The sequence below is a fragment of the Taurulus bubalis genome, assembly GCF_910589615.1.
Source record: "Taurulus bubalis genome assembly, chromosome: 11".
NCBI classification, from domain to species: Eukaryota; Metazoa; Chordata; class Actinopteri; order Perciformes; family Cottidae; genus Taurulus; species Taurulus bubalis.
This window is the reverse complement of record NC_136599.1, coordinates 18,841,233-18,852,819: the sequence shown is the minus strand read 5'-3', so window position 1 is coordinate 18,852,819 and position 11,587 is coordinate 18,841,233. Positions and strand designations below refer to the sequence as shown.

Sequence of the window (11,587 nt, the reverse complement as noted above, 5' to 3'; positions counted from 1 at the left end):
GGATATTCTCCTGAGTGAGATTAGCCTCAATATGAGGATAGTAACAGAGATGCTGGGTCACAACCCATTATGTCTGGGAGAGCGACAGACAGAGAGAGAGAGGGGTAGAGAGAGCGAGGGAGATAGAGAGAGATGAGGGAGGGAAAGGAGGGTGTGACAGAGACACAAGCAAAGATAATTTTCACCCAATTTTAAATCAGGATGCTCTGCTCTCTCACCGGACTGACATCGTCTCCGTCTTGTTATAGTTTGATTGTGTTCGACTCAAACTATATTTGCTGTATTTTCAGTGCTGTATTTGAGGATGCTTTGACCGAGGCTTCATAGATGTTCTTCTGAGAAATGTTTGAGCGGGTTGGAGTCCCCCCCCCACATTGCTAAGATATTTGCGGTATTAGTGCAAACATCTAGAGGGAGATAGTCTAAAGCAGCGGTGTGGGGGTCTCTGACACAAAGACGGAGACATGGCAGGGGACCTCGTGGTTGGGATGCTCTATAACTTATTACTACCACTGCTCCTGCTGACTGGTGAGTTGATGTCTGTTAATTCATTTTATTCATATGCATTTATGATGATCTAGTGAGTACCTCTCCAGAGTTCAGTTAGAGAGCAAAGAGGTCATAATACGTCTAAATATACAAATAGAATTCCAGCAGCAGTTTCAAGTCAGAGTAAGAGTTATCTTTAGGGGTAGTGGAGATGCTGAAAAAATCCTACTAAATCAAATAATCTTTCATTATTTTCCCTGGCGACTGTTATTTCTGTGTGGTATCAGCATTATATAATTAGTTCTATATATTGGTTATAATTCCTCCCTTTAGTAAAAACAAGTTCTACTGAAGGAGGCGTATTGATGAGTTTTGAATTATTGTAGGAAAGCTAGTACATGTGGCCTTTTACTGAATAGTACTGAGGACATGCACAATACTGATTCAATTTCAAGATGGCTTTCTATTAGGTTCATTCATATCTCTAGATATATGAGTTGAGTCTTGAGTGTTGCTATCAAGACAGAGTTTTGCAAGAAGCAGTGTGTGTTTAGTTCAGGTCTGAGATCAACCACGCTTACCTTAAAATATATACCTGAGCAGTACTGGGATGTTAATCTTACAGTGTCCTGGGTAACTTTGACTGTTGTCTTAGATAACATGTGGGCTCTTACGTACCCATGTGTGCCACTATGTACTGCAAAAGTTAATGCTTTACCTCATAAAAAGTGATGATAATTGGACATTTTGAAAGGTGTTAAAATATTTTACTTTTGTTTGCCGATGGGCAAAATGTTTCCAGACTATTAGACAAGTTTTGTGTTGCTTTTCCTTCCTTTCCTTTCCCTTCTTGTATTTCACAAAATTCTAAATTTAAGTTAAGATGGCACTGTTCTTCGAAATGATCAAATATAGGCTGAATTAAAGGAACTAGTTATGTTGTTGCAGAAGACTAGAATGTGATACAGTGTGGAAAAAGTGTGCCTTTTCGGGCTAATAAAGATAAATTTGCATGAAAAACAAGGATGTGTGGTTAGTAAATTTAACACATTTCCCGTGGCTCTAGTTAGACAAAGAGTCACTACAGACGAGTGACAAAATCTTTCAATTTCATTATACCAACTGAAAGTCTCTCTCTGGGCCCGGGTTTCTCTATTCCATGTTTTTCCAATTCTAAACCACAGAATTAGATGATCTGCAGTTATTTCACCTTTTAGATTGTATTCTGTATTACTTGACAAACATTCAACATTAACCAAGAGGTAGGTTACACCTACACATGTCATTTGCTTGTCAGTTTCTTTTGTTGTTAATGTGACCTGCTTGTGATATAAATAACAAATTACAAAACTAAAATGAATTCAGACCATTTTTTATCAAACAGATGAAGTAAATGTGTTCTTTCCTCTGCACCTCAGCGTCTTCGTTTCGCTACAACGGTCTGTCAGTGGTGTATTTCCTGTTTTTGCTCTCTTTGCCGCTGATGCCGAGCCCCAGTCTGGTCACCATGAAAGGTGAGAGGGGCACCAGAGACAAATCACATCATATGTATATTTGTACGGGTTTTTTGCTCTGACGTAGCTACAAAGTGTAAAAGTGTTGATAACTTGAAATTAAATTAAATTTGTCCTAATTTCTGTTTTTTTTTATGCTTATTGCTCATGAGTTATACCCCAAATGTTTTCTACTAAAATATGACTACATATTGTCCTTATAGCTTACAAGTAAACTGATATTGATCATTTTTCTGCTGCTCCCATCCACATCAGTTTATTGCTCAAATTCCGTGCTGGTACTTCTATCTGTTGTATCTCTATCTAACTGGGGTCATGCAAACAGCCATCTACTGTAGTAATCCACCGACTATGGATAAGTACCTCAAACCACCCCACGATAAAAAATATGTATGTATCCCTATAAAGCAAAAGCTTTACTCATGTTAAGTATATACAATTATCTATAGTTAATAGCTCGTGTGATATTCTATATTAAACTCAAGGTTGTGTATATTTTGTTCATCATCTGTTCTGCATCTGCGTGTGTTTTAATGCAAGACACTGATCTGAGTCCATAAAACAATTAGAACCTAAGATCAATTTGATTACCCAGCTGAACTGTAAACTCTTAAATTATGAAAATAGATAGTCAAAATTTGATGAGGAGGAAAAACAAAGAGGGAGAATAGCGGACATAACGCATGATAAATTATATTGAGACAAGTGTGTGTGTGTGTGTGTGTGTGTGTGTGTGTGTGTGTGTGTGTGTGTGTGTGTGTGTGTGCTTGCTCTGTATTGATCACTGCCTACTGATGAATTAAAGTATCTGTACCCCTCCGTCAAAGTACTTTGTAAAGGGGATGTGGTTGGAACGGTCAAATCAATTATACATAGCTTGGTAATTACAGTGAGGAATTAAAAGATGTGATGTCAGCATCCTGACAGCATTTTTTGTTCTTTCTCTCTGTCCATCCTTCCATCTAAAAACTGTTTACCTTTCAGCTTCTCTTTGAAAGCTTCATGGGGCCCACAGTTATCTTCACCCCCCTAATATGATCTCACTCTCCGTGGGCTAAGTGGTCAAGTGTGTGTACATCCTGTGTGCATTTGTTTCATGAGGTTTTTGTACATCCACCGATACCTGGGAGAGTGTATGTGTGTCTCCCTCATTGGGAAGCGGAGAGGTTTAAGTGAAACAAAGCTTTTAGTAAAAATTCTGAACATCAACAGCACATTTGCAGGCTCAGCTAATGTTGAGCCACATCAGCTATTAATGCTTTTGTATCTCCAACATTTTGATTACAAGCGTCAAACTCCAGACTGAGATTGTGATCTGATGCATTTGTTTGAAAACAAATTAATTGTAAAGCTACCCATTTCTAGCATTTGGTTTTAATTTAATGTAATCTGTAATTTGCCTCACACACTGATCTGTTTTTAGTTTGTCTGAATAGGTGCAGTCTAGACGAGGAATATTATACACTATTTCATCTAATGAAAATTTAACTTAGCTTCCAAATTATGGTTGAAACCTCAGGATTGGGTTGCATCGGCTATTCCATGACAAAGTTTGTTTGTAATGTCCTTTCTACCTTCTTAATAACTATCTGCTAGTTTGAGATATACTACATTAGTTCGAACCATTAAAACTTAAAGAATATCTTGAGGAATATGTGAATTAGTTTCTTGGAAAATAGTCCCTCATGCCATCATGTAACAGGAAGTCACTGTACACAAACAACTTTGACTTCCAATAATAAAATAACAATTGCAGGGGGCCAAACCATACATAAAGACAAGATTCATATCCGAGGCTAGGCAACAACCTCTGAGGCGAGGTGTGATACAATGAGACGTCTGAATTTCAAACAATCATGAACCAAAATGTGCTCCTTTCTACACCTCACTTTAACCAGAAAACAACTTCAATTACAGGAAGCAAAACTGTCTGTTGAGACCCGAACTTTTTTAGATTTAATCCACTTCATCGTGCTAGCATCATGTATACAATGTCAGCCTGTCAATCTGATATGGCTCTCCTTTACACTTGGTAAATGCACTAGAAGAACTGTATTACAAGACGCTTCAACATTGAGCGATTCAGAACATTCATTTGAAGGCTTGTAGTGATCGACTTTGATTGACTCCTCAAAAGATATGTTAGGCTTCTTTGTAAGAAACTGTGGCTTGAATACTCTACCTGCATGACTAGAACGTACTTGGATACCCAGATTCACAGATCTCAATTTAGCTGGCTTGTGCTCAGAAAGACAAAACCAGCTCAATTTAAAATACTGCCAACTGTCTGGGAGACAATATTCTACTGAAAAATGTCTTAAAGACAAGTACGAGGTCCATCAATTAGTGTGTGTGTGTGTGTGTGTGTGTGTGTGTGTGTGTGTGTGTGTGTGTGTGTGTGTGCCACCATCAGTGCTGTCTCTCTCTCCGTGGTTTAATTTAAGCAGGAGGATAATTATATATTTTGTATTAATATCTATATATCTATATTTATATTATTTATATATGTATATATATAAACACATAATTATACACAAGTTACAGCAACTACCTTACACAACGTTTAGAATGCTTAAAATACTTATGTTATTCAATACAACTTGTGAAATCTGAAATTGTGAAAAGGTTCATGGGCTGCTCCAATTTAGAGGTAAAATAGAGAGAGAACATTTACAGCTGATTTGACATATATTCACTATTAACTAACTCTGACGTAGTACACCGTCAAGATACATAATCTGTTCTGAATTTATAAAAAACATGATTTTGAAATGAGTTTGTTCCCTTTTGTTTCAACCTGGTTCTCTCATTTGCTGCTCTATTCAGGTAAAACAGGTAATTTCTTGCGGAGGATCATCTACACTAGTTTGACCTTTCTGACTCTGCAGTGCTTCATGCAGATCCCCTTCGCCTACATCCCTCCACATGGTAAAAACTAACTTGGGTCAATCCAAAGATATTTTCAGGAACTAAGAAAAATAGATTTGCCTCCAGCTTGTTGACCTTATTTTTTAAAATTAATTTATTTTTTCTGCAGTTAGCGGCCACTGGGAAGATGTCCTCTATCATTTGGGCATTATAAGGTATGGGATCACACTTGATGTTAAAATGTTCAGGTCACATATCAATCAATATGCAGCTTTCTATTAAAAAAAAACTTGACATGTAATGTACATGACATTTCCATTTTAGATTGCTGCTATCTTTCAGACAGTTGATTTCAGTGCAGTATGAAAATCAACCTATCAAGGCTTGAAATGTGAAATACATCACAAGTAACAGTTTTTGTTGTCATTGTTATATGGTAGAGCAGTACCAATAACGTAAAGCTGGCAAATGCAAACTACACGTTTACTAGGTCAAGAAAGTATCAACAATTTGATTATCGTACCTTTCTGGTATGAATGGAGATCAAACCTATGATAATGCTTGTGTTTCCAGATTCAGCTCGGTTGACGCTGGGAACATTGTGCGTCTCTTGGCCCCAGATGTGGGCCTCCTCTTCTCCTGCCTCTTCGTACTGAGGCTGTGCAAAAAACTACTTGCCAAAAAATCCGTTGCCAAAGTCAGTCTGCATGAGAACGGAATACCGTCGTCTGACGCCGAGGTAAGCGCGGGCGCACATCTACTGTTATAACTTGATAATGCGTTAAGAAAGCACATTGTTATCAATCTGATTGTTTCATGGGTCCGGCAGGAAGCGGAAACATCTGAGACAGACTCTGAGGGAGGAAGTGACACAGAGGGCTCGTACTTTGACAGCTCAGATGAGACTACAGTGCCGGTTCAGACGGGTCCGCCCCAGTTTGTCCAGAAGATGATCGTTTTTGCCGCCGGACTGCGGCTGCTGCTGGCAGCAATCATGAACACAGCAGGGAAAGTGGTGGTTACTTTACTGCTGGGGCTGGCAGGTACAATGCAGCAGCTAGTGTGAGCACACAGGTGTATTTTATTTTTAAAATGTAGAAAAGTTTTGTCTATTTTAGACCTTTTTGTGTGTGTGTGTGTGTGTGTGTGTGTGTGTGTGTGTGTGTGTGTGTGTGTGTGTGTGTGTGTGTGTGTGTAAGCAGGCATCACGCTGCCATCCCTCACCTCAGGTGTGTATTTCGGGGTGTTTCTCTGGCTGGTGTGGTGGTGGATGTTCAGTCGCTCCATCAGCCTGCTACTCTTCAGCTCTCTGTGTGTGATGATGGCAATCTTCAGTGGAGGACACCTGCTGGCTCTGTACCTCTACCAGCTGCCTCTGTCCCAGCAGCTTGTGCCACCAGAAGATGTCTATGCCAGGTACAGAAGCCATTCAAAAGTAGGATTAGACTGATATACTGGACTGATCTGTTTTTTTTTTTAATATCAGGAGTTATCCATTTCATGTTTGTTTCAGGACAAATATTTAAATGCAAGGTGCATCCTCATTAAGGTCATGGAGTCAATCATTTTAGACCTTTTTTAATTAGTTCTGGATTTATGTTAAATTTACTAAAATGTGGAATTATTACCACTTAAATCCACGTTGCATCAATCACTTTGCCTTTTTTATGTTTACATTTGCGTTATATAGAGTAGCATGTGGAAATATTTTTGCCCGATAAAAAACGATTGATTTCTAATGATTTTATTGAAATTGCCCTTTACACTTTTCCAGGGTGTTTTATATATTTTGCACTCTCCTTCAAGTTTGACAATATACAAGCTCACATGTATTCTTATTCCTCTCTCCAATTAACTCTATTCCCCTCAATCTCTCCATTCATTCTTCCTTTCCATCTCCATCCTGCACTCCCTCCCTTCTACCTGTCCCAGGTTGTTTGGTATGACAGGAGTGGTCAGAACCAACAGTTCAGACCCGCACATGCTTGGTCTGCACTCACATGTCAGCTGGCCGGACTTCATCAACCCTTTGGTTCTACTGCTGCTCTACTACACACTAGTGGCTCTGCTGCACAAATGGGCTCACATCACGGAGGAGGTTTGTGAGGGAGGGGGTACATGCTCTTCTATTAAATGCTGGAAGGGAGGAAATGCTCAATATTGCTTCTACTGCCACTGCCTCGGACACAACTAGAAGTTTTATTAGAAGTACTTCCAGTGCTAAACATGCAGGCACATAAACTTCACACAGTATTCATACAATATTAACTTATGTGACAGGTTTTTATTAGCAGTTGTGTTACTCAGGTTACTCTTGATGACGAAGAGTGTGAGAGTCCTGTAGAAAGTCCAGAGATTCCTCCAAGCTTCTCCAGGGTCATCTACATCTCAGGAGACAATCAGGAGGTAACATGCAAACAATTATATGTTCTCCTTAGTATTATTGTTTGATCACAGGAATAATATTAATGTATTATGTCAATTATCAGAATGCTACTGTTGGACTCATTGGTAGTTGCTCTGGGTAATAATATCAGCACATCTGTACAGCCTCATGGTATTCAAGTCAGCATTTTAAAATTGGCAACGATATTTTATGACCAACCTGAGATTCTATCTTTTTAGCTTCTGAGCAGCACAGATGATGAAATCGATTTACCGGTTTTATTGACTGGCAGTTCCTGGCAAGATGTCCATGGAAATGACCTTGGCTCTCTGTTAGGAGGGGCGGGGTATACAAACTGTTACCCTCCACATGAAGTCAAACACTCACCATCACATGGTAATTGTCACACTTACCTTATCTCTAAATATATGACCTCAGCAACAAATGTTTTCATACATTTAAATAGATCGACTGCATCTGTGGTTGTCATAAAACCTCAGCAATGCATACATGGTTTGTTTATTAAATCCTTTTCATTTCATCCTTTTCCCTCCCTTATGCTAGAGACAGAAGGTGAGGGAGAAATGGGAGAAAACTGTGAAGAGAACCTGAAGACTCTAACAGAGACCTCCCCTCCCCCCACAGGCCCTAGTGGCCTGGTAATCTTTGGACTGCTGGTGCAAAAGCACAGCTATGTCAGCGCCCTTATCATCATGATGGTAAACTATACTTTGAGTTTGTGTGGCTTTTAGCAACCCTGACTAGTGCCATCATGGAGGTCGACAGGAGAGAACAAATATCTAAAAAGGAGAATTTGTTCCGATGTTTTGTGTAGTGTAGGTCTGCTCCATAATGTAGAACAGTGTTTTTCAACCTTTTTTGAGCCACGGCATATTTTCTACAATAAATAAATCCTGCGGCACACCAACAACCCAAAAAGTTACAAAATGTCACATTGTAGCATAATGCAGGATATATGGTAGGTAATTATTGCGCTACCTACTGGCATGGAAGAGTATTTAAGTACTAGGACAGCCACTATATTGCAGGCTCAGGCGCTCAACAATGGAAACGTATTTGCGGCAACTGAATCTTTTTTTTTGGACCGATTAAGTGAAATTTGACATTTTCCCATGGCACACCTGACTATCTCTCACGGCACACAGGTGTGCACAGTGGTTGAAAATCACTGCTGTAGATAACATCTTATAAGATAAGATAAGATAAGGAAGGTTCATTTATGTTACAGCAGTGTAAGGGACCGACCAAAGACGATAACTATGAATTACTGTAAACCTATAGCGTTGTATATTATGATAAAATTCTTAAATGAAAAAAAATCTATTACAAAGAAACACTGTCAGGAAGATTTATGTAGTTATATATTAACAGTCAAAACCCATAATTGATTAAATGTACAATTATATAATTCTAAAAGAGACTGTTTAGTATTTATTTCATTGATAAATTACATAAATTATCATCATAATAGTTGGTGATTAACTTTTGGTTGAGTAGAGGTTAGCTAGCTATGCTATCTAGGTCAACTAGTCCGCATGCTACTTACAGGAGCTAGCTAAAACTTAACACACTTTGGTAGCGTTAGCATTGAGTGGATTTAAAACAATGTAATTGTTATTTTCGACAGGTTGTTTGTTAGTTTAGCGAACCAAATAGCATTATCGAAACAAATATAACATATATTACATGGAAAACAACCCAGACATCGGCATTAACCACCGAGTCTCTGGCATTAAGGCTAGCTAACATTAGCTTAGGAACATTAGCCTAAACTCCTTGGCAGAAAACTCAAGAATAGCGTATAAGTATTTTCATAATAAAGTAATAAATAGTGTAAAAGTATGACAGGAATTTCTGTTTGGCTGCAACAATGTCACAATATCAACAACTTTAGGTGTGGAGTATCACCTACAACAGCTGGCTGACCTTTGCCCTGCTGGTGTGGTCCTGTATAATTTGGATGATGCGAGACCGGCGCCGCTACGCCATGCTGTCCGCCCCGTTCCTGGCTGTCTACGGCACCGTGCTGCTGGCGCTGGGCTTCCTGAGCGGACTGCGTCTGAGTCGGGCCGAGCTGTATCCCGGTCTGCCCCCGGCGGTGATTATGGACTTTGACCTGAGCAGCTACCACCCTGCGCCCTGTGTCCACCTGGGAGCCAAGGTGAGGCGGAGAGGGGTGGAAAGGACACGGAAAGATTGCTTGTTGATGTTAATTAAAAAACGCTATGAGGTCAGCTAAAAAAAAGAAGAGCATATGCAGTGTTGCAATGTAACTACATTAAACTTGTACTTTACTTTACTAACTTATTTCCATTTTATGCAACTTTAAACATCTACTCTGCTACATGTTGTCAATCAATAATGAAGTATACTCCACTAATGTTACATTTATTGTACAGCATAGGGTTATATTAGGGTATTTACTTCAGCTGCTACATTAGTGACTCATAAATGCATCACTTTTAATGCAGTGATTAATATATTATTCTCAAACGGCCAATTCTGCATATTGAGTACCATTACTTTTGGTACTTCAAGTGATGTAAATATATACATTTTACTTGAATGTAGGAGTTTTACTTAAGTATGTTTACACTGTGGTACTGCTACTTAAGTTGAATATCTGAGTATTCCTTGCTTATCCGACTACACTTACAAATGATTTATTGTGTATATGTTACGGAGTGCTTTGTAACATCTTCCTGCAACATTAGCTCACATTCCGGTCATCAGGTTCAGATTTAAATTTTCATGTTCTTAAATTAAGATTGGTGCATGGAAATACCACTCATGTTGGACCAGTGAAAAGAACAAAGCGAAAACAGAAATGTCCCTTATGGTGTAAAAAAGGACTGTTCAAGCTATAGTGGTGTGTTCATGTGGATCCTATCGCTTATCGTAAGAAGCTGATTGAGAAAATGGGTTTCAGGGTCTTTGATGCAGATAGGACAGAAAGCGCCACAGATCAGACTCTGATAATTATTTGTTGACAGGTCATTTTTTGCAATTTATATTTTTGATAGCCAAGTTTTCTCCAATCCAGATTGTATTATGGTTGTCACATAAATATGAATTAGAACTAAACAATGTTTGCTAAAGCAGATTGTAAAACTGTGCTTGTCAACTGCCTGTTTTGTGTGCGTGCTGCAGGTCTTCTACAGCTTCAGCTTTTGGTTGATGTTTCGTCAGCAGCTAAAGGAGAGACAGGAGGAGCAGAGCCTAAAAGAGGAATCTCTAGATGAAGTCAAAGTCCTGCCACGTAATTTATTTTCAAATTTCCTTTCAAAGTTTACAGCTACTGTGTGTACTCATGAAAAACATCTTGACATGTAGCCAGGCTCCACGACCAACTTCAGTTTGATGAAAAGTTACAAATGTCTCTCTTCTCTTTTCTCATCCTATTCTCCTTCTGTCCATCAATTATTTCCTGCATCTCCATGCCCTTCTCGCCCTTCTCTTATTGGTTTCCTCCATATCAGCGGAGGAAAGTCCACCATCCCCTTTGGCAGCAATGCTGATCTCAGGAGTGAAAGGGATGCTGGTGAAATACTGGATCCTCTTCTGCTGCTCCATGTTCTTTGTGATCAGCTTCTCTGGAAAGGTATCTATTGACAAACTAAGAATGGGTGCAGTCCCGTTCATGAATTTTGTTTAATCAAACTTTGCCAAACACCAATGTGAATGTCACTGTAATAGGAATGGCATCATAAGCTGCATGTCAGAATTATTCTGCTGAGAGCTTAAGGGCACATGTGTAGTCATTTATCTTGCTAGTCTTTCCCTATTCTTCATTTTATCCTCTGCTGTGGTGACAAGGGTTTTCCACAGTGTTGATTGATGCAATTGTTCCTGTATTGCAATCTGTCACCATCCCACTTCATACGTGTGCATTTGCGCCGTCAAAAACCAAGAAAGAACTACACTCTATAATCGTCCATAAGTAGATTAGGTCATTTATCACAGTACTATTTCAGGTACAGTACTTGGGAAAGTTTACATGATTGTATAGTTGGCATAATATCTGAGGTGAAGAATGAATTATTAAAGAAAATGTTTTTTTTTTCTTTCTATTTTTTGTTCTTTATTTCAGATACTGTAAAGAATGTATATGCACATTATATATATATATATATATATATATATATATATATATATATATATATATATATATATATATATATATATATATATTTGAGAGCCACAAACAAATGAAATCACAAAAAGGAGTACATTTACAACAAAATATGAATATTATCTGCATGCAGTCCCAGGACTTTTTGGGTCCAGATGTCCACGCAATATTTGATAG

General features: G+C 38.7%; 1 protein-coding gene across 1 annotated transcript in view; it reads left to right on the top strand.

Moving 5' to 3' along the window:
• Positions 1–464: 464 nt before the first annotated feature.
• LOC306743340 (piezo-type mechanosensitive ion channel component 2) overlaps positions 465–11,587 on the top strand; it is a gene marked incomplete at both ends in the record, with an annotated part of 29,297 nt that continues 18,174 nt past the window's right edge. Inside the window, 13 exons of the mRNA XM_079225844.1 lie at positions 465–528; positions 1,908–2,003; positions 4,830–4,931; positions 5,041–5,086; positions 5,445–5,610; positions 5,701–5,914; positions 6,074–6,287; positions 6,804–6,969; positions 7,179–7,277; positions 7,824–7,976; positions 9,173–9,439; positions 10,429–10,537; positions 10,758–10,879. Of these exons, the coding sequence (XP_079081970.1) occupies positions 465–528; positions 1,908–2,003; positions 4,830–4,931; positions 5,041–5,086; positions 5,445–5,610; positions 5,701–5,914; positions 6,074–6,287; positions 6,804–6,969; positions 7,179–7,277; positions 7,824–7,976; positions 9,173–9,439; positions 10,429–10,537; positions 10,758–10,879 (1,818 nt within the window). The remainder of the gene's footprint in view (positions 529–1,907; positions 2,004–4,829; positions 4,932–5,040; positions 5,087–5,444; positions 5,611–5,700; positions 5,915–6,073; positions 6,288–6,803; positions 6,970–7,178; positions 7,278–7,823; positions 7,977–9,172; positions 9,440–10,428; positions 10,538–10,757; positions 10,880–11,587) is intronic.